The 27559-nt window shown below is 42.7% G+C and overlaps 1 protein-coding gene across 2 annotated transcripts; it reads left to right on the plus strand.

Annotated features, from left to right (window-relative positions):
- On the plus strand, window positions 1-26797 carry klhl24a (kelch-like family member 24a). 2 transcript variants are annotated; one of them, XM_052018820.1, is made up of 7 exons: window positions 1-309; window positions 5997-6961; window positions 7773-7957; window positions 9615-9733; window positions 17530-17718; window positions 20198-20386; window positions 22262-26797. In XM_052018820.1, the coding sequence occupies exons 2-7, from the start codon at window positions 6042-6044 to the stop codon at window positions 22457-22459; spliced, it is 1800 nt and encodes a 599-aa protein (XP_051874780.1). In that variant the 5' UTR covers window positions 1-309; window positions 5997-6041; the 3' UTR covers window positions 22460-26797. The 2 variants fall into 2 exon arrangements, with proteins under 2 accessions (XP_051874780.1, XP_051874781.1); XM_052018821.1 differs by lacking the exon at window positions 1-309 and adding an exon at window positions 1001-1257 and having other exon boundaries at window positions 22262-26791.
- The last annotated feature ends 762 nt before the right edge of the window (window positions 26798-27559 follow it).

Consider the following 27559-nt stretch of genomic DNA (forward strand, 5'->3'; position numbering starts at 1 on the left):
TCCCGGCACGCTGCTGTAGCCGGCGCTGATGCAATGGGTAGGTGCTGATGCTGTCGCTCTTTGTTTGGATTCAGAGTAGCAGGGAATGGGAGAAGGACACTCGGTAACAGTGGCTGTTATTTTGTAAGAAGAACAATTATACTGCAACAGTGTCAGAAGTATAGATTTAGAAGAAAATTGTGCCGTGGTACCATCTTAAAGTGGAATCAAACCCTCTGCTCAGGAAATCAACAAACAGGAAGAAGTTGACCAGAAAATTAATCTTTGTCGAGAAGAGTCGTCTGTGGACGAGATCGTCGTTCTTCAGCAGTAAGAAGTGTTTTTGTTTTAACTTGCAGATTTTAAGTGTGTCCATAAATGAGTGAACGTTTCAGAACGCAAATGGGAGATTTTGTACAGAGAATAGTTTGAGTCAGTGGAGGTTTGTGCTTTAAACAAATGTTTCTTTCCTCCCCAAAACACGGAAATAAATTCTGGTGGCAAACATAAAATGAACTTGTTTGCCGAACAGCCAAGTAATAATCGTAATCCTGTTTGGATTGATACCGCGGTGATGGTGTGTGTGGGAAATTGTTTACATTCAGTCTGTTGAAATGAACCTCGCACAAAGTATTCCTTGTGTAATTCCTTTTAGAGCCCAGACAATGTCAGAGCAAGCTCACGGGCAAATAAAGATGGTGCTGACGCGGACTGTTAGTGTCCTCCCATGTGATCGGGAGAGAGCTTTGTTTACATTGACTCAGGGAACATTTGGAATGAAATAAAATGAATAAAATCCCCGGACGGATAAATCTATGGGGCGAACAGAAATTCCCGAGAGCACAGCTCCATCGTAAACGAATTCCTTTAAAGAAATAACATTAATATATTTAACCAAATAAGTATAAAGCGAGTTTTGTAATTTGCCTTTGACTTTTAAGGAATGATCAGGAGAGGGCGCACAGTGAGCTGAAACTTGCTCAGCTCTGTTTATCAGTTCACGTTGTTTTCCGGGCAGATGTGATTTTTTTTTCATCCTCTGCTGATTTGAGCCCTTCGAAGTCGCAGACAGCTGATGTATCCTGGCGTTGGCCAAGTCCGCAGTTTACGACACGTTTCAGGAATCCTGTGGTGTTCTGTCCTGGGAGAGCGGCTGGCAGTTATGAGCTCGAACTCCTGAACTATTTTGCCGGAACATGTTCTTGTTGTTCAAGTGGAGTTACAGGACAACAACAGGGGAATAAAAACGGAGTTAATTTTACTTTTCTGGGGCAATGGGTAGGTACGAATGTTGGTGAGGCTTGATCCGCACTGTAACGTGTAAAACTGACACGATTAATTATGAATGTAGAGGAAGTTTTTAAAACCTCTCTCCCTGCCCTTGCTGGTGCTGTTAGTCGAGATAGATGGATGTTTTAAAGCACTTCCTCTTATTCGAGTACAGTGGCAGACATTGGCGGGGCCAGCTCAACATGAAGAATTACGTGTCCATTTATGTAAACTTTATGGGTGATGTGTATGCAGTTCTGCTTATATCTGTGCCGTTCTGTGTTTCTGTTTGTTGCACGGTGTTGCTGCGTTAACGCTTATAGTTCCGTGTATGTGTGCATTAGCCACGTGATCTTTGGTTGTTTTGATTGAAGCTTGCATTTATGAATTTGGTGCAATGCAAATCAACGAGGAAACCCAAGCACGTTACAGTAAAGCCGGCAGTTTAACTGAAGCAACGAAAATGACCTTTGCCGATTACTCTCTCCCAGAATTGAAAGTCAGATCCGTGTAAGCAATGAACATTAGTTACAAGGGCCAGGAGTTCAGCTGGATCCGCATGGAATTTGTTGCTTGGAAGATTGTGCAATAGTTTCCTGTTTTGTGACGACTGAACCTTAGTTATGATAAACACGCGAAAGGTTAACCCCCATACAGATGTTCATACTTCGTGGTCTCCCATGTAGATAAGCACAACTCGTGAAACCAATGGCTCCACAGTACAAATAGCACGTTTCTATTAATAATTTTTTAGATTTTTAAAATATTTATTAGTCACATGTACATCGAAACACAGTGAAATACATCTTTTTGCATGACTGAGAATATGCTGGGGGGTAGCCTGCAAGTGTCACCACTCTTCCGGCGCCAACATAGCCATGCCCACAGTTGCTAACCTGTACATCTTTGGAATGTGGGAGGAAACCGGAGCACCTGGAGGAAACCCACGCAGACACGGGGAGAACGTACAAATCCCTCCCACAAATATAATTCAAAAATGCATACTATGAAAGCACCAAGATGTTATAAATTTACTCATAGAATGTTACAGCACAGATGGAGGGCATTTTGTTCAAAGTGTCTGTGCTTTCTCTTCAGTGGGTCTATTATTAATTAATCTAAACAGATGAAACCAGACACGGATTGGGTGACCACTTTACAGATACCTCTCTTCAGCCTGCAGGGGTCATCCTGAGTTTCAAGTTGCCTATCACTAATTTTCCATCTCACTCTCATTCTGACCTCTGCTTTTGGCCTTGTAACTGTTCCAATGCATGCTCAAAGACTTTGCATGTTACAGCCTTCTGGCCACAACACTGAATTCAACAATGTCAGGAAATCAGCCATTCCAGCCTTGTATCTTGTATATCCAGCATTCTGTTTAATTGTTTCTCTTCTTATAGTAAATTCAGTTTTACTTCCTCCTATTTACACCATACCTGTAGTTATTGACTAGCCTTTACCACCCTCTTTCAAACAAAACCACCAGCACTTGCGACCTTCAATCTGCCCTATCACAGAGCTTATCTTCTGTGCTCTATGCCTCCCTCTTATCTGCAACTAGAAACTTAATTTAAGTCTGCTCTAACTCCATCTATAAGTTTGCAGATGATATCACCGTTGTAGGCTGTATCTCAATCAGTGATGAATCGGAGTACAGGAAGGAGATAGAGAGCTTAGTGGAATGGTGTCATGACAACAACCTTTCCATCAATGTCAACAAAACTAAAGAGCTGGTCATTGACTTCAGGAAAGGGGGCGGTGTACATACACCTGTCTACACCAATGGTGCTGAGGTCAAGAGGGTTGACAGCTTCAAGTTCCTGGGAGTGAACATCACCAACAACCTGTCCTGGACAAACCACGTGGATGCCATGGCCAAGAAAGTTCGCCAGCGCCTCTACTTCCTCAGGAGGCTAAAGAAATTTGGTTTGTCCCCTTAGACTCTCACTAACTTTTACCGATGCACCATAGAAAGCATCCTGTCAGGATGTATCACGGCTTGGTATGGCAACTGCTCTGCCCAAGACCGCAAGAAGCTGCAGAGAGTTGTGGACACAGCCCAGCGCATTATGGACACCAGTCTCCCTTCCTTGGACTCTGTCTTTACCTCTCGTTGTCTTGGTGTAGCAACCAGCATAATCAAAGACCCCACCCACCCGGGACATTCTCTCTTCTCTCCTCTACCATCGGATAGAAGATACAGGAGCCTGAGGGCACGTACCACCAGACTTAAGGACAGCTTCTACCCCACTGTGATAAGACTATTGAACAGTTCCCTTATACAATGAGATGGACTATGACCTATGACCTCACGATCTACCTTGCTGTGACCTTGAACCTTATTGCACTGCACTTTCTCTGTAGCTGTGACACTTTACTCTGTACTGTTATTGTTTTTTTTTACCTGTACTACATCAATGCACTCTGTACTAACTTGATGTAACTGCACTGTGTAATGAACTGACCTGTAAGATCAGTTTGTAAGACAAGTTTTTCACTGTACCTCGGTACAAGTGACAATAATAAACCAATACCAATAATAGCTTTTCCAGTTCTGATGAAAAAAATGTTCTGCTGCAATAGTGTTTCCCTCCACATTTGCGCCCTGACCTGCAAGAGAATTTCTAGCATTTCCTGTTTTGATTGTTAATTAAAATCTCTTGCCCTTTCCCCACAGATCTTTATTTTCTCTTTCATTATCCATTTCCTTGTTGAAACAATAGAACTACTTCCACCACCCTTTCAGACATAATCCAAGCCACATCAGTTCACAGCTTTGTTTTCATGAGGTATCTTAAGTGGTTGGTTATTGGCCTTTACTAACATAGCACAGAGAGAGGTCATTTACCCCATTACATCATGTTGGCTCCCAGCAAAGTCATCCCATCAGTTCCATTCCCCCTGTCCTCATTTCCCCATGACCCTGCAACTTATTCCCTCTCAAATGCCCATCAACTCTCCTCCGATTTTATTTCCACTTAATTACATTAAGGAGTAATTTGCAGTACCAATTAACCTACCAACAGGTCTTTGGAATGTCTTTGGAGGGGAATTGGAGCACTTGGCAGAAAGCAAACTCCACACAGACAGCACCAAGGCTAGACTCAAACCCTGATTCCTGGAGCTGTGAGGCAGAAGCACTAACTGCTGTGCGATTGTGCCACCCTTCCTCCACTGAAAGCTGTTTCACTATTTTATCAAAACAGCTTATGATTTTGAATACACCTTTTAACTCCTTTTCTGCTCAAAGGAGAACAATTCTAGGAATTCAGTTCCTGTACAAGCTGTCCCTGGGTTATGAACACCATCCGTACATTAATATTATGGACATCCATACATAATATTGAGCTCCCAAAATATTATTAAATTCAAAAGTTTGTACAATACATGAGTTTGTTCTTATGAACAGCAGGACTGGCTCTCCCTCTCTCCCTCTCTCCCTCTCTCCCTCTCTCCCTCTCTCCCTCTCTCCCTCTCTCCCTCTCTCCCTCTCTCCCTCTCTCCCTCTCTCCCTCTCTCCCTCTCTCCCTCTCTCCCTCTCTCTCCCTTCCCCCCCCCCCACTTTTAGTAATTGTTCTTATCAGTCTTATGTTTTTGATGCTATTCACTGCAATACTGTGGAAATGTGGTTATCATATCGAGTGACTATTGGGTATATTTTGATATGGACAAAATTGACTTATATCTATAAAAAGGAACCTGTTCGTTACCAGGGGATGGTCTGTACATAATTGGAATCATTCATCCTTTGGCATATGCCAAGCTCTCAGACAATCGGCTGGATCCCTGCAATTCCCTGGGCATTCAGAAGTTTGCAGACACATTCATCTCTCGTACTATTCTAGTAAATTTCTTCTGTGTTCTCCAAGACCAGGATTACTTACAAATTGTGGAGCCTAGAACTGAACATAATACCCCAGCTGAAGCCTGACTAGTGATTTATAAAGCTTTCGGATGACTTGCATTTGTTTCCAATTCTTTTTACAAAGCTGTGAGCCTGATACGTTTTCTCAATTTGTCCTGCAATTTCAAAGGTTTGTGTATATTCTAGGTCTCTCTGTTCCTGCACCCACTTTAAAATCGTCATAAAGTCATACAGCACAGAAACAGGCCTTTTGGCCCACCACATCAATGCTGACCAACAGGTACCTATCTGTACCAATCCCATTTATCAGCATTTGGTCTGTAGTCTACCATGCCTTGGCAATCCAGATGCTTCTCAAATGTGAGAGTTCTTGCCTCCATCTCTTCTCAGGCAGTGCATACTAAATTGTATATTTCCTCTCCTTATTTAAATTTGATATAAGCTGAGGTAAACAATGATGTTAAAATCGGCCTCAATGACTTGAGTGATGAGGGAAAAATTGTCTGCAGTGTCCGAAAAGTATGGTAAATGGCCAGCAATTCCCTATAAACCTAATCACCTGTGTCTGTGAATACACTATCCGCCTACGGCTAACTAGACTGAATTACGGGGTGACGTCAATGTAGCAAGTAGACTCCAAGCACAGTTGAGTGAATCGAGAACTGATAAGTGAAGGCTTTATCTGGATCTCTCTAATCAATTTCCGTCCAGAGAATCAGATCACACGACCATTCTACAAGGCCAGAACACAATTACTATCAGTCTTTTGCTCCTGCTAACATTGCCCCTGTATTCAGTACATACTTTGTAGACACATGAGGAGGAATAACATGTAGATCACTTGTTAAAATTGTAATTGCATCTGCCCTTCTGATCCCAGGATCACAAAGGAGATTCTCGCTACAGAGAGCGGCCAGATAAAGATATGGTGCTGATCTTGGGCCGACGCATTAACAGGGATGACAGCCGCTTCCATGACTCGCCCGTCACCAAACGCAAAGTCTTTGAAATTGACCAGAAACCCTTGGTTAGTCAAGAGGTTTATGACTTCTCCTCGGGCTCGTCCCATGCTGAAACCATCCTGGAGATGCTGAATGAATTTAGGAACAGCCGGCTGTTCACTGATGTGGTCATCTGTGTGGAGGGCCGGGAGTTTCCCTGCCACCGCGCAGTCCTCTCCTCCTGCAGCAGCTACTTCAGAGCCATGTTCTGCAATGATCACCGTGAGAGCAGGGAGATGCTGGTGGAGATTAATGGTATTTTTGCCGATGCCATGGACCAATTCCTGCAATACGTCTACACAGGGAGGGTAAGGATCACCACGGACAACGTACAGTATCTCTTTGAAACTTCCAGCCTCTTCCAGATCAGTGCTATCCGAGAAGCATGCGCCAAGTTCTTGGAGGAGCAGCTTGATCCCTGCAACTGCCTGGGCATCCAAAAGTTTGCAGACACACATTCCCTGAAGTCTCTGCACTCCAAGTGCAGAGGCTTTTGCCTGCAGACGTTCTCTGAGGTCGCCCAGCACGAGGAGTTCCTGGGGCTGGAAAAAGACGAGCTTATTGACTACGTCTCCAGTGATGACTTGGTTATCAGCAAGGAAGAGACAGTATATGAGTCAGTGATGCGTTGGGTCTATCATGACATGGACCGGAGGAGGCCCATGATGAAGGAGGTGCTGACCCATGTCAGGCTCCCCTTATTACATCCCAATTACTTTGTGCAGACAGTGGAAGGAGACCAGCTGATCCAGAATTCTCCTGAATGCTACCAGCTTCTCCATGAGGCCAGGAGGTACCATGTGCTTGGCAATGAGATGATGTCACCGCGGACTAGACCTCGCAGGTAAGGGGGTAAACAAAGCCCAATACTTACTTATTAATTAAACTATCCCGAGGCTCTCACTACCCTGTAAACAATCAGTTGGGTTGAGACTTAGCCGTGGCAGAAATATCTTGGGTGGCCTCTTTGTATGTGAAGCAGTCCCATTCGCTACAAGTATCTTTATGATAGACAGCTGTGGGTAGCAGTTGGTTGCCCGAGGTAGATCTAATTAGACTGTATGTGTTTTGAGATCATGTAGTCCATGATTTGTCACAACGGGTTGGTGTAAAGCAGCCGAGATTCATCCTGAATAAAATCCGATTTTAGCCAGACTCAGAATCCCAGCTTTCATGCTTGTCAATTGTGGCAAGTACTGTCTTTTCACAAAAAAGTTCCCTGGGTCACTATTGACACTGGAGTGCATTGGGCACCTTGCAGAAATGGCACAGGCAAGTGCAACACAAGGCCAGTTGGTAGTTTGTAGTATTTTTCTGTTAACGCAAATACTAGAGGACATGCATTTAATCCGAGAGGGGGAAACATTAAAGGAGATATGCAGAGCAAGTTTTTTTACACAGGAAGTGGTAGGTGCCTGGAACAGGTAGCTGGGTGAAGTGGTGGAAGCAGATACAATAGTGGCATTCAAGAGGCTTTTAGATGTACACATGAATATTCAGGAAATGAAGGGATATGGATTATGTGCAGGCAGAAGAGATTTAGTTTAATTTGGTATCGTGTTCAGCACAGACATTGTGGGTCGAAGGGCTTGTTATTGTGTTCTATGTTCTATGACTGCAACAAGCCATCATCTGAGTCCTTTCCTTCCCTCCAGGTCTACAGGTTACTCTGAAGTTATTGTGGTGGTGGGAGGCTGTGAGCGGGTGGGAGGCTTCAATCTGCCTTACACAGAATGCTACGATCCAGTAACTGGAGAATGGAAGTCACTGGCCAAACTCCCAGAGTTCACCAAATCGGAATATGCAGTATGTGCCCTGAGGAATGACATCCTTGTAACAGGTAAAGGAACCCAAGACTACAGTCATTAAATACAGAGGGTCACACACTGTACTCTCACACACTAGCACTGGGTGGTACAGTGGGTCACACGCTGTCCTTTCACACTCTGGGACTGGGTGGTGCAGTGGGTCACACACCGTCCTTTCACACTGTGGGACTGGGTGGTGCAGTGGGTCACACACCGTCCTTTCACACATTGGGACTGGGTGGTACAGTGGGTCAAAAATGCAGAACTGAACTTGAGTGAATGGAAGTACCTGAACAATCAGAGGTAGTATAATGTGGAATAACTGACTGCATCCACAGCATTTTAGCAGAATCCATTATAGTGTTCTTACGACTTATCCTATTATAAGACCTTTAACCTGTGAAGCAGTTTTGTACAGGAACTGACGGCAGTGTCCACCACTTCCCATCGTTTTTATCCTTTTTATTTCTTTTGTTTGCCTCTCTATCAATGCCCTCCTCGAAACACGCTTTGATTTCAAACTTAGTCTCTTTGCCATACACTGCCTCTGTCTCTCCCTTTCCCTCACTTCCTCTGGCTTTTACTGCCACTACTTCTCTTCACACTTCTGCCATTCTTTCCCTCTCTTTCTCTCTCCCTCCCCCCCCACCTTCTATTCCTCACTGCTTCTGCCCCTCATTTCCACTGACCTCGCCATCCCTGCTCTTGTTTTTTTTCAATCTCCTGTTCCTCCCTCTCCTCAGTTGGAACTACTGGGATCTCAGAGTCTCACAATAAGAACCAGTGCTTTGGACTGCTGTACCTGGCCGTGCAACTACTTCCCATAGGCGGCCAACCAGAGGAGTGAATCCGTAGCTGGTGGATGGAAGAAGTTGTGGACCTGAACTATTTCTGCAGTAGCAACTTATAATCATGGCCAAAGTGTTTGAGAATTTAGCCATCACATCAGAGACCTCAGCCAGCACAGGTTCCATTAATGGGTGGATGGGAGAGCAGAGTTGTTGCAGTTTATGTTAGGGGATGGGGGTACCAGCTGGTGTGGTTACATTGGCGGGTGAAGCATATGGTGGAGGTGATCCTAGCAAAGGGCTGCACATTGAAGATGCCGATTAACTGATTTGGATATTAAACTTTCTCCAAGCCCTCAAAATTTGTCCTAACCCCCTTTTTTGAACAGTCTCCACTGATCCCTTTAAGGCACTTTATAGAGTTGGAGAGTGGTGTCCAGGTTTTACCAAATGGGTTGTACCATAGTGGAGCCTAGGGTTCACATTTGGAACTTAAGTACTCTCTTCCCATTAAGTAGTGGCATAACCACCTGTCCTTCATGTCCCTTGATCCCTTTAACCTGCCATGTATCTCAATCCAGCTGCTGGGATAGGATTCCAGATTTCCACTACTCTTTTGTGAAGTAGTGCTTCTAACTTCTCCCTAAACTTAAGATTACAGCTCTTTGTTTGTGATTTCTCTCTCCAGATGAAGTAGTGTCCCTGTTTCTACAAGCAGACAGTGGACACAACACAAACCTGGCATAGGGTTATCTCCTGTCAAATCAAGGCCTGAAGACAGAGGTGGTAAAAATATAGCCTGGGCCCTGTTTCCACTCAGTTTGTGAAGAGTAAAGGTTGTAAAAACACTGCACAAGCCCCATTTCCAGCCAGGTTTTCAGCTTCTCTTTTTCTCTAACAGGTGGCAGAATCAACAGCCGTGATGTGTGGATGTATAACTCTCAGCTGAACATCTGGATGCGAGTGGCTTGTTTAAACAAAGGCAGGTGGCGTCACAAAATGGCTGTCCTTCTTGGCAAGGTAAAAGGGAATATTAAACAAACCATAACTTTATGTTCTGATTTAAGCAGTAAATAAAGAAACTAGAATCTCCTATTACTTGCCTTTTTTAATTAAATGAAATTCATAATGGTTCAAAGAAAATGTTGGAGTGAGTGGTAATTAATTAAATCTGTTTTGAAATGGCTCTTTGATGGCTAAGTGGGAATGTGTACAGACAGGTGTGCTACATTTCAGCAGAAAACATGTTTGATCTTCAGTTTGTACCTCGTCTCTCTTGATCTTCCAGTGTAGCTCTCCTTTGTCTCCCTACTCTCTGTTCCTCTCCTTTATTCAACCCCTCTCCCGATTTCATGGTGGTGCCTTCACCTGTCTTTCTGGGATTCCCTCTCACCTTTTTTATCAAGTTTTTGGGACATACTTTGTAATTATGTCCTCCTTTGTGTCACAGTCCATTTTATTCTTAATATTCTGCTCCGCAGGAATCTTTTCAATACATAAAAGGTCAGCTGTGTTTCATTGTCAGCAGGTTGTGGATTCAATCGCACTCCAGCAACTTCAGTAAAAAAAAATCCATGCCAATCCCTGTACTGCATCACCTTTCAGACAAAACTTTAAACTGAGGCCCACCCACTCATCCAGGTGAATGAGTGGTTAAACCCCTGCCACCACCATGGCTCTATTTCAAAGAAGGGCATGGGAGTTCTCCTGATGTTCTGATCAAACAGTTATCCCCCAACCAACACTACCAAAGAAGACACTTTGGCCACTTCTCTCCATGCTCTGTTCAGGACTTCCTATGCGAAAATTAGCTGTAATATTTTCCTGTAGGATAACATTTGAAAAAATTACTTCAGCATGAAAAAACATTTGGGGAAAAAAAAAGTACTTCATTGTTTGAATGCTTCAGGATGCTTTGAAGATGCTAAATGAAAATGACGGCAAATGTTTTTACTTTATTGAATTTTGATGAATTGATTCCAGTGATTTGACGAATAGATTTGTTGCCTTTGTTCACAATTATACACAATTTTTACAAGAAAGAATACAATTAGAACAAAAAAAGTCCATTGTAGTGTAAAGTGGTCATAGTGTTGCTATACTGAGGTTGTGATTAGGGTTGTGCAGGTTGGTTCAAGAGCTAAATGGTTGAAGGGAAGTAGCTGTTCTTGAACCTGGTGATGTGGGACTTAAGACTTCTGTACCTCCTGCCTGATGGTAGGTGGGAGGAGATGGCATAGCCCAGAAGGTAGAGATCTTTGATAGATGTTTGTGGATTTGGGAGGTGCTGTGGTAGAAGCCTGGGCTAGGTGAATGGTGAGAATGAGTATCATCACTCATGAAGTGATCTGCATGCAATAAAACATTAACAAATACTTGCGTGAATAGGCATCTGCTCAGAATCTTCACTACCATTATGAGAGCTATCAAAAGTATAAAAGATATACATGTAATTTTAGTCTTTGGTTATGGGAAGAGGAAGGGGGCTTTTGCACCATAACAAACATTTGCCAGCTGGTGACAGAACACACTTAAGTGTCTACCACCATTACAAAAGGAGTTTCTAATGTCCAAAAACAGCTCACTAAATCTAACTCCAGACAGTGTCCTGCTGTTGCTTTCTCAGTCATTTAAAGAAAGTCATTTTCAAAGTGTATCACTGGCAAGGCTAGCTCATTGCCTATCCCTTTAAAAGGTTGTAGTGAGATGTAATCTTGATCCATTGTAGTCTGTATGATGAAGGTACTCCTGTTATGCTATCTCCATAGGAAGTTCCAAGACTCTGACCCAGTGACAGCAAGGGAAAAATGATGTTGCTCCAAGTAAGGATGGTGTGTGACTCAGAGCAAAACTTGCAGGCACAGAGGTTCCCATAGATCTGTTTCCTTTGACCTTCTAGGCAGTAGGGTTTGTGGATTTGGGAGGGGCTGCAGTGGAAGTCTTGGTGAATTGCTGTGTTAGATTTTGGAGAAAGATAGAGGAGGAGAGGGGTGATGTTCCTAGATTTGATTGAGGGGAAGTAGAAATGTTAGTTTTCAGTTCTGGCCTTGCTAGAAGATGATGATGTATCCCTTTATTGCTCCCTAATTTCTGCTGCTAACACACATCTAAATCTACTAAAACTGCTTCACCACTGGCCTGTGTGCAACTCCAGCTACTTTCTTCTTCGGGATCGAAGATGACTTGCTTTCACTCTGGTTTTATGGGGTTCTGAGGTAGCTAATCAGGAGGGGGGTATTCCTCCTTCTGGAGAGGACTCACCTAACTGCCCTGTCAAGCATCTCCTGCCCCAATGTGTGAATGCAAACTCTTTGACAGATGGGGCAGGAGATACTTGATGGGGCAGTTAGGTGTGCCCTCTCCAGAAGGAGGAATACCCCCCCTCTGGGTTCTTTAAATTGGTTTTGTCAATGTTTAAATGTCTGAGTTCCCAAGCTATGAGAGAAGTGTGAAATTCAGGTACATCACTGTTAGGATTGTCCACAGGGATTCTGACGTTCCAGGACCAGAACTCCAAATGCGGGAATGGAAGTTTCTTTTAAGGTGGGGTAACCATTGCACACCAGCCAGCATACAGGCTTCACAGAGTGAGGCTTTAATCCAATTGTAAGGGGGACCAAACTTAGCCAACTCCTGCTCTAATTGGTTAACTCTCCAGTTATGATCAAGCAAGACAGTCTTTTAGAAGAGAGTTACTCCAAGAAAAAGGCCCACATTATCTCAGGCCCAAAATGTCTGCGGACATGCAGCGATCACTCAAATCAAGAGAGCTTGTGGTATCTGCAGAACCATCCTTTTCCTTCCATGTTGTCATTGGGAAAGTGATGACAAGGAGAAAAATTTAGCTATTCAAGGGTTAATGTTAGAAACCTGTTGTGTTGGAGCTGTACGACAGGTCAGTGATGGCCCCAGGCTGAGCACCTCTACCTTTGCCACTGTCGTTTTACTCTCCTCCCAGGATAGCCTGCTCCTCTGTTTGGGGCAACACTGTCGTGCTCACTGTGTAGATGAGCAGACCGAGGCAGGTAAAGCAAATGAGGCTGGGTAACTGAACACCTAGCAACAGATATGCTAGACGCTCTCTGATAGGCTAATACATCAGCCACTCAATGTGCTAATCATCTGGAATATTCCAAGTCATCTCAGTGATATTGGATCTGTAAACCTGAGACACCAACTTGTTCAAACCGGTTGCTGTGGCTTAAAAATGATAATAATAGGTTTTAAAAAATATCTTTCACGTACCTTTTATTAGAGCTAGTGATTAGTTATTGACATAGAAATTAACCTTTTCTCCACAAATGCTGCTTGATTTTCTGAGAATTTCCAGCATTTTCTGTTTTAATTACATATTTACCTATGATATCAGCATGTCAACTTTATCATATGTCTTTGCACCACTGGTTTTCTGTCAAATTGTGTACATGTTCTCTCAAATATAGACCCCTGTCATTGTTTCCAGAGAGTTTCTCAACACCTCTAAAATTCTGCTCACTCTATCTCTGCCTCACTTTTAATTCTCTGGTACTTCTTCCTGACCTACACAGAGTATTTAGAGTCATAGAGTAATACAGCAGGGAAACAAGTCCTTTGCCCCAACTCGTCCATGCTGATTATGGTGCCCACAAAGCTAGTCCCATTTGCCTGTGTTTGATCCATATCCCTCTAAACTTCTTTGATTCATGTACTAATCCAAATGTCTTTTAAATATTGTTATTGTACCGGCTTCAACCACTTCCTCTGGCAGCTCATTCCTTGTATGTGCACTACCCTCTGCAAGAAGAAGTTGCCCCTCAGGTCCTTTTTAGATCTTTCACCTCTCATCTTAAAGCTATGTCCTCTAGTTTTTAATTCCCTATTTTATTTGGCAGCATCTTTGAAAAAAGAAACAGAATTAACATTTCAGGTTGAAAACATCAGAACAGTAGAAAGGTCTTCAACCTGAAATATTAACTTTTTCTGTTTCCTTTGATGCTGCCTGCCTTCTGAGTGTTTCTGGTATTTTCTCTTTTTTATTTCTTATTTCTAACATCTTCATTTTTAAAATTTTCAATTATAGAGAATCCAATGTAGACAAGTTGATTCCTGGGATGTATAAAGAAAGGTTGAGCTGTTTGGGCCTATATTCATTGTACAGGAGAATTAAAGGTGATGTTATAAACATGGATGCTGAAGGGAGGCTTCCCCAAGTGGAGCTATATCTAGAGATGGGGACATGGTTCAGAATAATTCTCTCAAGAGAATTGTGAACCTTTGGAATTCTCTATCCTGGAGATCTGTGGAGATGGAGTCAAGGTGGAGATTGACAGACATTTGAACTACAAGAGGTATGTGGACAGTGGGGAAATGGTGTCGAGGCTAAGATTGGATCAACCATGATCTTACTGAATGGCGGAGCAGGTTCAAGGGGTCAAGGGGTTAAGTTCTCAACAGGTTAAGTATGTTTTTAAAAATGGGGTCATAGACGAGGAACTTTACTCCATGTTTAACCCATGTTGTACCAGAGCAGAGAATATTTGATGGGGCAGCAGGAGGTTAACTTTCCTCTGTCCCTGAGCTGGGGGTGTTTGAAGGGACAGTGTAGAGGGAGGTTTATCTCCTTATCATTGTCACAGTTGCACAGCCAGGAGCGCTGCTGCCTCACTGCTCAAGTGACCCAGGTTCAATCCTGATCTCTGGTACTGTCTGTGTGGAGTTTGCACATTCTCCCTGTGACTGCATGATTTCAAAAAGTCATTTATTGTCATGTGCACAAGTACATGTATGCACAGGTGCATTGAAACACTTAATTGCAGCAGCATCACAGGCACATAGCATGAGAGGCACAACATTCACAAGAAAAACATAAACTACACATGAATTATACAAAATTATACAAGAAAGAACACAATTAGAACACAAAAAAACAAAGTCCACTGTAGTGCAAAGTGGTCATAGTATTGCTGTATTGGGGTAGTGATTAGGGTTGTGCAGGTTGGTTCAGGAACCGAATGGTTGAAGGGAAGTAGCTGTTCTTGAACCTGGTGGTGTGGGACTTTAGGCTTCTGTACCTCCTGCCCAATGGTAGCAATGAGAAGATGGCATGTTTGAGATGGTGGGGATCTTTATTGATAGATGTTGCCTTCTTGAGGCAGTGCCTCATGTAGATACTTTCGATGGTGGGGAGGGATCTGCCTGTGATGGATTGGGCTGAATCCACTACTCTCTTCAGCTTATGTTCTTGCACTTTTGAGTTGCCGTACCAGACCATGATGCAAACAGTGAGGATACTTTCAAAAGTACATCTGCGGAAGTTAAGGGCATTCAGTGACATGCTGAACCTCCTCAACCTTTCCCCTGGCTACTCCAGTCTCCTCCCACATCCCAAAGACATGTGGGTTAGTAAGTTAGTCATCCACTGTTAATTGCCTCTGGTGTAAATGAGTGGTAGAATCTGTGGAGCAGGGAGTCGATGGGAATGTGGGGAGAGTAAAATAGGTTAGGTTAGGTTAGGATTAGTGTAAATGGGCACTGGATAGTCCCCATGGAGTTGATGGGCTGAAGGGCCTGTTTCCTAGCTGTAACTCTGTATGGCTTTGAAGATCAAAGAAGTACAGCCAAATAACCTACCTAGCTCAAAGGAAGGTAGTTGTGGGGGTTAGAGGACAGTCATCTTCAGCTGCTTCGTCAATGATCTTCCTTCAATTGTAGGGTCAGAAGTAGGGATATCACTGATAATTGCATAATATTCAGCAACATTTGTGATTCCTCGGATAGTGAAGCAGTCCACAGCCAAACACAGCAAGACCTGGACAATATCCAGGCCTGGGCTGATCGGTGGCAAATAACAGTCATGCCACACAAATGCCAGGCAATTACTCTATCCAACAAGAGAAAATCCAGCTATTGCCCCCTGACTTTCAATGGCATTATCATTACTGAATCCACCACTATCAATATCCTGGGGTTACCATTGACCAGAAACTGATCTGGAGTAGCCATTTACACAATGTGGCTACAAGAGCAGGTCAGGGGCTAGGAATCCTGTGGTGAGTAACTTACCTCCTAATTCTCCAAAACCTTCCACCATCTACAAGGCTCAAGTCAGGAGTGTGACGGGATACTCTCCACTTGCCTGGTTGAGTGCAGCTTCAACAATACTCAAGAAGCTCAACACCATTACAGGACTTAGCAGCACGTGTAATAGGCACCCTATCCACTAACATTCACTCACTCCATCTCCAACACAGTAGCAGCAGTTTGTACTATCTACAGGATGCACAGCAGCAACTCACTAAGACTCCTCAGACACCACCTTCCAAACCCACAAAGCTTGCAAAGCCCACATCCTTTGAATGATTAAAAAATACAGGAAGGGGCCATTTGGCTCTTAAATTGGAACTTCCCTGATGACCTTTTCTTTATTTTGTATTGAGACAAAGACATAGATATTCCTGAAATTGAGATAGTGAGATGTGTGTGAATATGATTCTTTTCCTGACACAAGTTCCAGGATATTTGAAACTTCGCAAATTGTGGTAATATGGTGCTGCTTTGTGGGTTACCATGGCAATGACCACATGATATTAAACAATGAGGTGCCTCGTTTCTGCCATATTTACCTTGCAGGAAAGAGAATCTGTGTATGCATCCTCCAACATTTGACTGCCTTGCTCATATTTCCAGCAGGCAAGCAATTTGAATTGAAATGATGTGGTGTGCTTATCTGACATCTGTGCTTGGACAGTCCACTGATACAGACTGCCAAGGTACAAGCAATAAACCTTTCATGTTTGTAGAACAAAACCCTCTTCATAACAGCACAAGACTGCAAGTCCCCTCCCTGAATAACTAGTACCTCACAAATCTCCCTCCTCACCCCATTGTACTAAAATGTATTCCCAGTACCCAATAGCATTCCCTTTCCAGCTGTTGTAGAACACAAATTCTCTCTTCAGTTGTTCTGGAAGACAAATTCACTTCCCAGCTACACTAGAACACACATACCTTCCCCAAGAGGACAAGAACAAATGTACCTTCCCCAGCAATACTAGAACACACATACCTTCCCCAGCAGAACAAGAACACACATGCTTTCCCCAGCAGTACTGCAACACATAGCCCCTCCCCACCAGTACTAGAACACAGATATCCTTCCTATCAGTATTAGAACACCAACCTACCCCCAGCAGCATTAGAACACGCATTCCCTTATTGGCAGTACGAGAACACCAACCTCTTCCACTGCAGTGCTAGAACACACACCCAGCACTACGGGAACACACTCTCCTTCTCCAGCAGTATACGAACTTGCATTCTATCCCCAGCAGAAGGTGAACTCCAACTTCTCCCTCCCCAACAGTACTAGAATGCTGCTCCTCCTGGCAGTACCAGTTCAGGTATTCCTTCCCCAGCAGTACAAATACCTGCTCCCCACCAGTATCAGAAGACAAATTACCTCCCTAGCTGTACTAGAATGTCACTCCTTCTTCAGCAGTGTTAGAACGTCACTTCCTCCCCAGTAAAGCTAGGAAACCACCCAGCACTAGAACACATTATACCCATGACTGTGGCCAGTCTAAAACCAACTGTATTCTGAGAACTTTTTCCTTACTCTGCCATTGCCATAAATATAATGTGCTATTGATATGCTTGAGAATGGAACACCTAGTAAATTTTCATGCTCAGGCCAGGTACCAGGTCTCTTACTTCAAACCTCACTTGGAAATGCCACATGGTGCTTGAGATAAAGCCATTTTGTCAGGGACTATGGTGAAGGTTACCTCTGCAGAGTTCTCCACTGACGAGCAGTTTTCATTTACTGTGCCCTGCTGTAGGTCTACGCTGTGGGGGGCTATGATGGCCACAATCGACTGAACAGTGTGGAATGTTACGACTCTTTCTCCAACCGCTGGATTGAAGTTGTGCCACTCAAGGAAGCAGTCAGCTCCCCAGCTGTTGTCAGCTGTGTCAGTAAGCTCTTTGTGATTGGAGGAGGGCCTGATGACAACACATGCTCTGATAAGGTTTGTTTCAAAGAAGGAATGAGTCATACACATATGTGCCTGAGCACTTGTCCCTTATCCACTGGGTTTTTAATTTTTTCATTTATAGACCATAAACAATAAGGTATAGGAGCAGAATTATGCCATTTGGCCCATCAAATCTGCTCTGTCATTCAGTCATAGCTGATTTTCTTTCTCAATCCCACTCTCCCACCTTCTTCCCGTAACCTTTAACCCCCTTTCTAATCAAGAACCTATCAATCTCTGCCTTAAATACACCCAAATGACCTGGCCTCCACAGCCCTCTGTGGCAACGTATTCCACAGATTCACCACCCTCCAGCTGAAGAAATTCCTCCTCATCTCAGTTCTAAATGAATGTCCCTTTATTCTGAAGGCTGTGCCCTCAGATCCCAGATCCTCCTACTAATAGAAACATCCTCTCCACACCCACTCAATCCAGGTTTTTCAGTATTTGGTAGGTTTCAATTAGATCCCCCCCCCCCCCCCCTCATCCTTCTGAACTACATCAAGTACAGGCCCAGAGTCATCAAACGCTGTACATACATTAAGCCTTTAATTCCTGGGATCATTCTTGGGATCATTCTTGTGATCCTCCTCTGGACCCTCTGCAGGGTCAGCGCATCGTTACTTAGATACGGGGCCCAAGTTTTATGTCCAAGTCTAGGTTTAGGTGTATGTTCTGATGAGCAATTGGAACACAAACATGCATGCAACTGCACACACACAAACACTTGTACACATGTAACTGTTTGCATGTACAAGTATTTAATGGCAGCACAGTGGCACAGCTGGAAAGGCTGTTGCCTCAGTTCTGGCAACCCAGGTTCAATCTTGATCTCCGGTGCTGACTGTGTGGAGTTTGCACATTCTCCCATTGATCGCCTGGGTTTCCCCCAAGTGCTCTGGTTTCCTCCCACATCCCAAAGATGTGTAGGTTGGTAAGTTAATCATCCACTGTAAATTACCCTAATGTGTAGGTGAGTGGTAGAATTTGGGAGGAGTTGACGGGAATGCAGGCAGAATTAAATGGGTTAGGGTAGGATTGGTGTAAAAATGGGTGCTTGAAGGTCAACATGGACTCAGTGGGTCGAAGGGTCTGTTTCCATGCTGTATCTCTCTATGACTCGTGACATATGTCCATGCTTGCCCAAACAGTCTTACACAGAATGACATTGAAAATATTTATCAGGAGACACAGTGATTAGATTTAGCGATGAAGGCTGGTCTTTTACCTCCTTCCAGACTCAATGATAATGAAGGGCGTTGTAATGTGTTTACAGCTATAACCTGCTTATTTTATCTTGTACTGATAAAGATACTAAAGGAGACCGTTCAGCTCATCAGGTTCACATTGGCTCCTTGGGCAGCAATCCAGTTAATACCATTTGCCTTATTTCCCTGTACCTGACAATTCTCATTTACACGCCCATCTACTCTCTTTTATTTGTTTTGTCATTAACTCGCACAAAGTGGTGACTTGCAGCAGCCTGAGCTCTTTCCTGTGTGTTTCGAGGTGTGTTTCCCTGGGTGCTGAGGAAACCTGAGCACCCAGGGAAACACACCTCATCACTGAGAGAATGTGCAAACTCCACACTGATATCACCCAAGGTCAGGATCAAACTTCAACCTGTTAAACAGCAACACCAACTGCTGTGTCACCATGTCAGTGAGAAGGAATTGAACTAGTGACCTCTTAACGTGCCTAGTTCAGTAGCAGGTAGTATAATCAGTCCTCTAGTTTTTAAATATGTGGACAGGCACCATTTTTCTCTTCCAGTCTTTTCAGTAACTGGAGCTGAATTTGAGTTTGTTTCACTGCCACTTAGCCTGAGCTGCCTGTTGTAGAAACCAGGAAATGGCAGGCACAAACCCCTTGTTTTACAACCTGTAATGAAAGCAAATGAAGACCACTGGCCTTCAAAGAAGTGGTGTTGTATGTTACTACAAAGTGGGAAATGATATCAAACACTGTAATACAGAGCTATAAAGGGCAAGAGCACCCCAGGCTCTGTTCCAAGTCTATCATTAGCTAGTCTCAGATTGGTTAGTTACAGTGGGTTCACTTTAAATGTCCTTGAAGTCCCTTAAACTAAGAGCAGATAGTCTTGTTCCTGATTGGTTGGCATTGGCTCTTGCTAAGTGCACGTATAATGCAAAATGAAGTGCTGCAGTATGAATTCATATATTTATTACTGTAACAGTGTAAACATTAATGTGTTTTTATGATGCCTGTATATATTTAAAAGTGCATCTACATTTAAACTTGTTGCAATATCTATGCATGTTTTCATATTTTTCCTGTGGCTCTTTGTGTACTTGAGTTATAGTTCCATTTGTCACAGTTACTCTGAATATATTCACGTTTGTTTCAGCACCCTTACATGTATCTTTAATTATTAACTTATCTGTTCCACCTTGACACATCCTGAGGTCACGAAAGATACCATATAAATACATGTATTTCTTTGCTCCTACAGGTTCAGTGTTATGACCCAACCACTAGTGTTTGGCTGCTGCGTGCCCCTATTCCTATTGCTAAACGGTGTATCACTGCAGTCTCCCTGAATAACCTTATATACGTGGCCGGGGGTCTGACCAAGTCCATCTACTGCTACGATCCAGTCGAGGACTACTGGATGCATGCAGTGAATACCTTCAGCAGACAGGTAACCATGATAACTCCTGTTCAGCTCTTCTACTGTGAAAGTGTCCATTATGTCACCTCGCCGCATTGTTCATAACTTTCCCAGAAGTAAGATAAGTACTGTTACTCAGAAAACAATGAGATGATCTCTGTTCTGTCCTCCAGTATCCTATATTAACTGATTTTGGCATATTGGCAGTAGGGTTTAACAGAATTGGCTTCAATTGATGGCATTTTCTACTTTAGTGCTTGTCATCAATCCTGGTAGCATAAAATAAGAAATTCAGTGATCCCTAACAGTGGTTTTACAATTCCTTTTTGTGGTAAGGAGAGTTGTGGAGATTGCAGTTTCCCAATATCAGCTCCCTGTGTGTGACTAGTACACTGAAACAAAAGATCCCAGGTCAAACACCTAGATTAGGAGACTGAAAATCAGCTATAACTCCTTTGAACTTGAGCCAGAAATGTTTACTGAGGCAAAATCAGGGAGAGCCAACAAGACTCTTTATGAAAGGCTCACATGGCAGAGAAACAGAAGAGGCAGGCAGACAAATGGATAATCAACTGGAGAGTAAGAAGCATTAGTGAATACAGAGGGACATGGTGCCTTCGGTAATAGTTATTGAGCTTGCTGAAAGAACTACAGTCTACCTCGAGTGTGTTCCTAGGCCAGTATACTAGGAAGCTATTCTCATTTCTACTAATCCTGTTCCATCAAAGAGTCACTTAAGATAAGGTATCTTTATTAGTCATATATACATCGAAACACAGAGTGAAATGCATCCTTGTGTAGAGTGTTCTGGGGGCAGCCCGCAAGTGTTGCCATGCTTCCGGCGCCAACATGGCATGCCCACAACTTCCTAACCTGTATGTCTTTGGAATGTGGGAGGAAACTGGAGCACCCAGAGGAAACCCACGCAGACACGGGGAGAATGTACAAACTCCTTACAGACAGTGGCTGGAATTGAACCCAGGTTGCTGATGCTATAATAGCGTTACGCTAACTGCTACACTACCGTGCCACCCCATCTCATTATTATCTCATCCCTACTTTAACTCTGCTGATGTTGCTTGGCTCAGAAATTGGGTGTCAGTTAATGTAGCACCCATCAAGAATACATCCTTACAGACATGTTTACGTGTGCAGCACAGTAGAGCTACTGCCTCACAGCTCCAGTGAACCCCTGGTGCTGTCCATGGATGGTTGGGTAATTGATCACTGTAACTTGCTCCTAGTGTGTAAGGATGTGGGGAGAATAAAAATTGGATAATTAAGATGGTTGCATTATGGTCAGCACTGTCTCAGTGGACTCTAGGACCTGTTTCTGTATTCTGCAACTTTAAAACTCTACTAAAGATGGAGTAGAATATAGAACAGTACAACACAGGAACAGGCCCTTCGGCCCACGATGTGCTGAACTAATTAAATTCGTAATTAAATGCCTATCTAAACTAGTCCTTTTTGCCTACACCCTTCCATTCTCTGCACGTTCATGTGCCTATCTTAAGAGCCTCTTAAATGCCTCTGTCATATCTGCCTCCACCACCACGCCTGGCTGTGCATTCCAGGCACCCACCACTCTCTGTGTACATAAAAAAACTTACCCACCTTAAATGTATGCCCCCCCCCCCCCACCCCTAGTATTAGACATTTCGACCCTTTGACAAAGATACTGACTGTTTACTCTATCTATGTCACTCATAATCTTATAAACTTCTATCAGGTCTCCCTTCAGCCTCCGCCAATGAAAAACACCATAAAAAAAGTTTATAGATTATCAGTGTAATCCAGTTGTTACATACACTGCTAATCCAGTAATGGATAATTGAGTTACCTGATGTTGTGGCCTTTTATAAACTGATTTCTCTTACATGTTATTTTCTCTGTGATACACAGGAGAGTTGTGGCATGTCGGTATGTAATGGCAAGATCTACATCCTGGGTGGCAGAAAAGAAACCGGAGAGGCCTCTGATACCATCACGTGTTATGATCCAGCAACAGGAATTATCACAGCAATGGCAGCCATGCCCAGGCCCATTTCCTACCATGGCTGTGTGACAATCCACAGATACAATGAAAAGTACAGGCCTTGAAAGAGGAATCTCCAGCACCCACCCAATGCCAAGTGGTACAGAGACACAACCACACTATAAATTCTTCTGGAGGAATGGAGTCAATCTCTGCAGGCTCCGTATAAGACAATCATTTTCCTGTAGCACACTCTTCAAAACATTGAGCCTTGTTTTAAACATTTTATGACATTGATGTAGCTCTAGATCATCAATCTCTTTCCTGTGTCATGTTGAGTTCCCAGTGGTAAGAATACCAAAGCTGTGGCACTGCAGGCAGTTATGCCACTTGCACATATGCCTGCATCCCTCGGATAACTACGGACTGTGAGTGGTCCATTAAGTTACACTGCCTAACATCTTTGGATCCAATATCATCAGGTGCTAATTTATTTTTAAAAATGCCATATACAAAAAAAAATCTTTTCTTATTTTGAAGTAGCAAGAGGTTCGGAAAAAAGTCCAAGGACAGTTAATCTAAGTGGAAATCACATGTTTGATCTGGTCAGAGGGGCCTTTGCATCAAAGAGTCTGAAGCCTGTCCAAGTTTGGGATTGAGGCCTTCACCTCAGAGCGTCTGCGTCATCTTGATGTTGTTAGTGGCTGCTGTGTGGCCTCACTCCGGTAAAGTATCTTCTTGTAGAAGGCCCCTAGTTAATGTCCTTTTCTTTCACAATTTGCTCTTTATTAAGTCTCATGACAAGCAAGTTTTGGACATGATACAATGGAATATAAGAGACCCCTCCCCTGCACAACATCGGTTGCCTTCTATTTCAAAGAACATATGGCGAGAAAGCAAGGATCAGTGAGGGATGATCCCATATGCTGAGGTTTAAGATGTGTCCACTCGCATGTTCCCTCATCCTTGAGTACAACATATCTGTGTTTGTGTGGAGTTTGCACGTTCTCCCTGTGACTGCATGGGTTGGCTCCGGGTGCTCTGGTTTCGTCCCACATACCAAAGACGTGGGTTGGTAGGTCAATTGGCCACTGTGAATTGCCCCCAGTGTGCAGGTGAGTGATAGAATTTTTGAGGGAGTTCATGGGAATGTGGGGAAAGTAAAATGGGTTGGGGTGGGATTAGTGTAAAAATGAGTGCATGATGAGGTCAGTGAGATGGGCAGTATTTCCAGCATAATGGAAGACACAATATCAAGGTAACCTTTCAATAATATTTAAGAGGAAACTAATGAAAGGATTAATACTGCTGTAGGATCACTGAATCCTGCAATCTAATGTATAGTATCTTCACCAAACCTACGTAATTTCTGTTTTCATAGCACTTGATTGATGATTTCAACTTCCTGACCCCACTTTGGAGATCTTTCAAAAAAAATTAGAACTCCAATAACCTTAATTAAATCCTGCATCACTGGGAACTTTAGAATGCATGGAATAGATTGCAGGGTGTATAAAACCAGGTCATTGCATGCTTCAAGGTAATTCAAGAACTTTTAGATTTAATAGTTGGATCAATGTGGGTGAGAAGTGGAATTGCCACACCTGGTTTGCACAGATCTATATACTACACTTTATTGAGTATTTTCTTCTGTTATAGATTTTAGTTTTTTTCTTTTGTTGTCAACTAGCGATTGGGAAGCATCAGAAATTTCTGAACTTGGAATCAGTTAACAAATCTTGGATAATCTGCTTACGGTATCCATCGGATCAACCCTAAAAGCTTGTGTAGGGTGTGCCCATTCACCACAATTGTGGAGGTTAAAATATCTGCAGTCAAACAGAAACATGTATAACACAAAGCTCTATTCGTGGCTTAAAAACTCACCCAGTTAATATCTTTAATTATCTAAGTGGAATACCTGGTGCCTGAAACCAGTGGGAATTGCACAACTCTGGTTCCTGTCTATGGACTATCAGCCTATTGCCTTTCCTAGCTCTCCACTTCTGTCAAGGAACTATTCAAAATGCACTATGTTGGGTGACTTCAATTTATATATGCTCATTATTTAACTTAATTATTTGATGATTTTGTACATTTTCATGTTAAGCTCAGTGACGGTTTTGTTGTAAATAATGTCTTGCTGCATTCTCCTATTTAGGGTTGAGAGTTGCCACAGCTCAGTGACGAATTGCTACTGATGGGAAAATGCTGAGATCTGGATTTGACATAAATGTTCCATTGGAGTGTATAGGAGCGAAATTGGAGTATTGATGAATAGATCACAAAGGTCAAATGGAGCTGTTACTTTTGCCACATCAAGCCATTAATTTTGCCTCATTTTCACCTTAAAAAAAACTATCTTGGGAGGAGACAAACTCTGAAGTGGAGTAAATTGCCTGTTTAATTAGTGGCCTTTGATTTGTTCAATGAGCAATTTGTGTAGATCCTGCTCGCAGAGCAATAGCCAATCAGTGGAATGGGTTTGTCAGCCCAGAAGAAAGGGCCAATCAGTGGAATGGGTTTGTCAGCCCAGAAGAAAGGGCCAATCAGTGGTGTTCTGTTCCTTATTTGTAATTTTGCTAATTTGTACACTTTGTGAAGTAGGTGAACTGGTCAATAGTGTGTGGGAGGTTGTGATGGGATATACAACTTTAGAGTGTACAGTGCAGCTGGAAGCACCAGAATTAGAGACAGAAATCTTGTGATGTTCCCCATGTGCCAGGAATTAGGCTTGTGACAGGTAGATCATCCTAGGCCCCATAGATTTAATAGGAGGCTTTTACAGTGCTGGGATAAACAACTTGCATAAGCACAGTGAATTCTCCACCAGGCTTTTGGAGAAAGCTCTTGGAAGTTCTGTAGTCAGGCAGAACCTAAGATGAGTGAGAGAGCAATGCAGAAAAAGAGACTTGGACAGAGAAAATAGTCAAGGAATCTGTGACATTAGTAAAACTTAACTCCAACCCCTACAGTGAATGTTGCTAGCCTTTTCAACGTTATTTATGTCACTGGCATAACTCAATGGCTCCATTGTATAGTTTACAACTGTAAATCTTACAGCCTAGTGGCTCCCATGGCTCTTCACATTGAGCAAAGACACAAACTGGAGGCCAAAGTGAAAGTGAGAAATCTGTGCTCAAATTCTTCACAGAGTGCTACGACAGGAAAGTATTATTGGGATCTCAATGCAACTTCTTCAGATGGTAAGATATGGCAGAAGAGATTTGGCTCAAGTATACTGAAAATAATCAGTCAAACTAATAACCAGACTCATTCAGAACTGCTGAGGGATCTTGAAAGCAGATCTTCTGTGGCTAACAGAGAAACTGTGCCTTTTGTGAATAGCCTTACCCATCACTAGCTCAGGGTTGCAATGTATTATGAGGTACTCATCATATTTTGTTGTATGTTGTGCTTTTATATATAAATAGATATTTTTATGTATAATCTTCAGCACTATCTTGCTGCATTTTTGAGGTTTGCTGTATTTCAGTTGTACAGGACAAGATTGTGTGTGAACTGCTGAATGCATAATGTCCAGGTGATGCATGATCTACAAGGAGAATCAGCCTTTGCATTAATTGATGCACAGTATGGTTGTAGCTGTTATATCCACCAACAGCCCTCTGAACTGGATGAAAATACAAAGTTAAAATAGTGTGCATTGCAAACTCAGCAAACGTTAATTACTTTTGAATAACTCCAATTGGGAAGGTTCAAAATGATTCCAGTTCTTTTTTAAATAGTTTAATTATAGAATCTGGATTCATCAATTAGATTTCAATCTGCAGTTCACTTCCAGGTATCCATTCTTCTATATAGAACAATCTGTACTTTTTTTGATTAGATTCCAGCCTGAGCAGCTCTCCTCCCAAGTATTTATTGTTCACTGTGTGGAACACACAGACCTTCAGAGTGAGTACAGTCATTTAGTTAGATCTTGGCAGCAAGGAAGGGAAGCTGCCATTTTGAGTTTGTATTTCAGGAGTAGTGGGTGTATATTTTTCAGAGGGGTCAAGGCATTTTTAAAGCTGTAAGTAACTGGTATCCTTTCTTTTATATAAATAAATTGCAAAGTGGTTGTGTTATTTTTGTAACAATTGGGTTATCCCAGAGACAGAATATGCTTTATATTTGTTATGTAAAGTGTGTGCTGGATATAAACAGACTTGTATGTATTGAGGGTGTTGCAGTGTGTTTTAAGGTTGAACAGAACAATGAAATGTGTAGAAAATGTGACTTCAATAATAATCCACTATGTAGTGTCACCTGGATGTCTGACACTTATGATGCATTGAATATTCTTTCTCTGGGTTTTTTGTAGCCTTTTAGCCACCTGGGCCCCAAGTCTCTCCTTAAATCTTTGTATTGCTTTCTCCTTTTTTAATATGCTCCTTAAAAACAACTTTTTTGAGCAAGCATTGATCATCAAAATCATAATAAATTCTCCTTTTGATGGTATCAATGTTTTGTTTAATTATGTTCCTGAGTGATAGTCCAGCCTCCATCAGATTAATCGCAGCACCAACAATCCAAAAACTGAATTCAAATTGCACCGTGGCAGCTGTGGAATTAAGGAAGAAGCAAACTAGTCATTAGTAATGATAATTGCAAATCTACCAGATTATTAAGACGGGTATCTTTTTGTATTAATGTTCTTTCAAAGAGGAAATTTCCTGTCCTTGTCCAGTCCAGCCTATATGGAACTCCAGACCCACCATTATGGTTAACTCATAAATGCCCTCTGAAATTTGCCAGCATCCTACTCAGTTGTACAATAACTGCTACATTCAAGCAATGAAAGAATGAAACTGGACAGACTGCTTGGCATCAATCTAGACACCAAACGTGGCAAAATCCCTCCCAGCTAACCTTGCAAAGTCCTCCTCGCTAACATCAGGGAATTGATGTTTAAATTGGGAGAGCTGTCTGACAGACTAGACAACAACCTGACATCATCATATGTTACATAACATGCTAGATTGCCATGTCACTGTTCCTGACAGTCCTGTCTCACTAGCTGGACAGACCTACCAGAAGGGGGAGGATTGTAATTAGTTTATTATTGTAATATGTACCAAAATACAGTGAAAAGCTTGTTTGCATGCCATCTAGTCATAATTCCATACATAAGTACACTGAGATAGTACAAATGGAACAACAAAACAATATAGTGTTACAGTTACAGAGAAAGTGCAGGTATACGAAGTGCAAAGGCCACG

Source organism: Pristis pectinata, chromosome 6, assembly GCF_009764475.1.
Source record: "Pristis pectinata isolate sPriPec2 chromosome 6, sPriPec2.1.pri, whole genome shotgun sequence".
Taxonomy (NCBI): Eukaryota; Metazoa; Chordata; class Chondrichthyes; order Rhinopristiformes; family Pristidae; genus Pristis; species Pristis pectinata.

Excerpts from the sequence above, each read along its gene's own strand:
- klhl24a (XM_052018820.1), top strand. The coding sequence starts at position 6,042 with ATGGTGCTGATCTTGGGCCGACGCATTAACAGGGATGACAGCCGCTTC. Across the intron at positions 6,962-7,772 it reads CCGCGGACTAGACCTCGCAG|GTCTACAGGTTACTCTGAAG; the intron begins GTAAGGGGGTAA and ends CCTTCCCTCCAG. Across the intron at positions 20,387-22,261 it reads TGAATACCTTCAGCAGACAG|GAGAGTTGTGGCATGTCGGT; the intron begins GTAACCATGATA and ends TGTGATACACAG.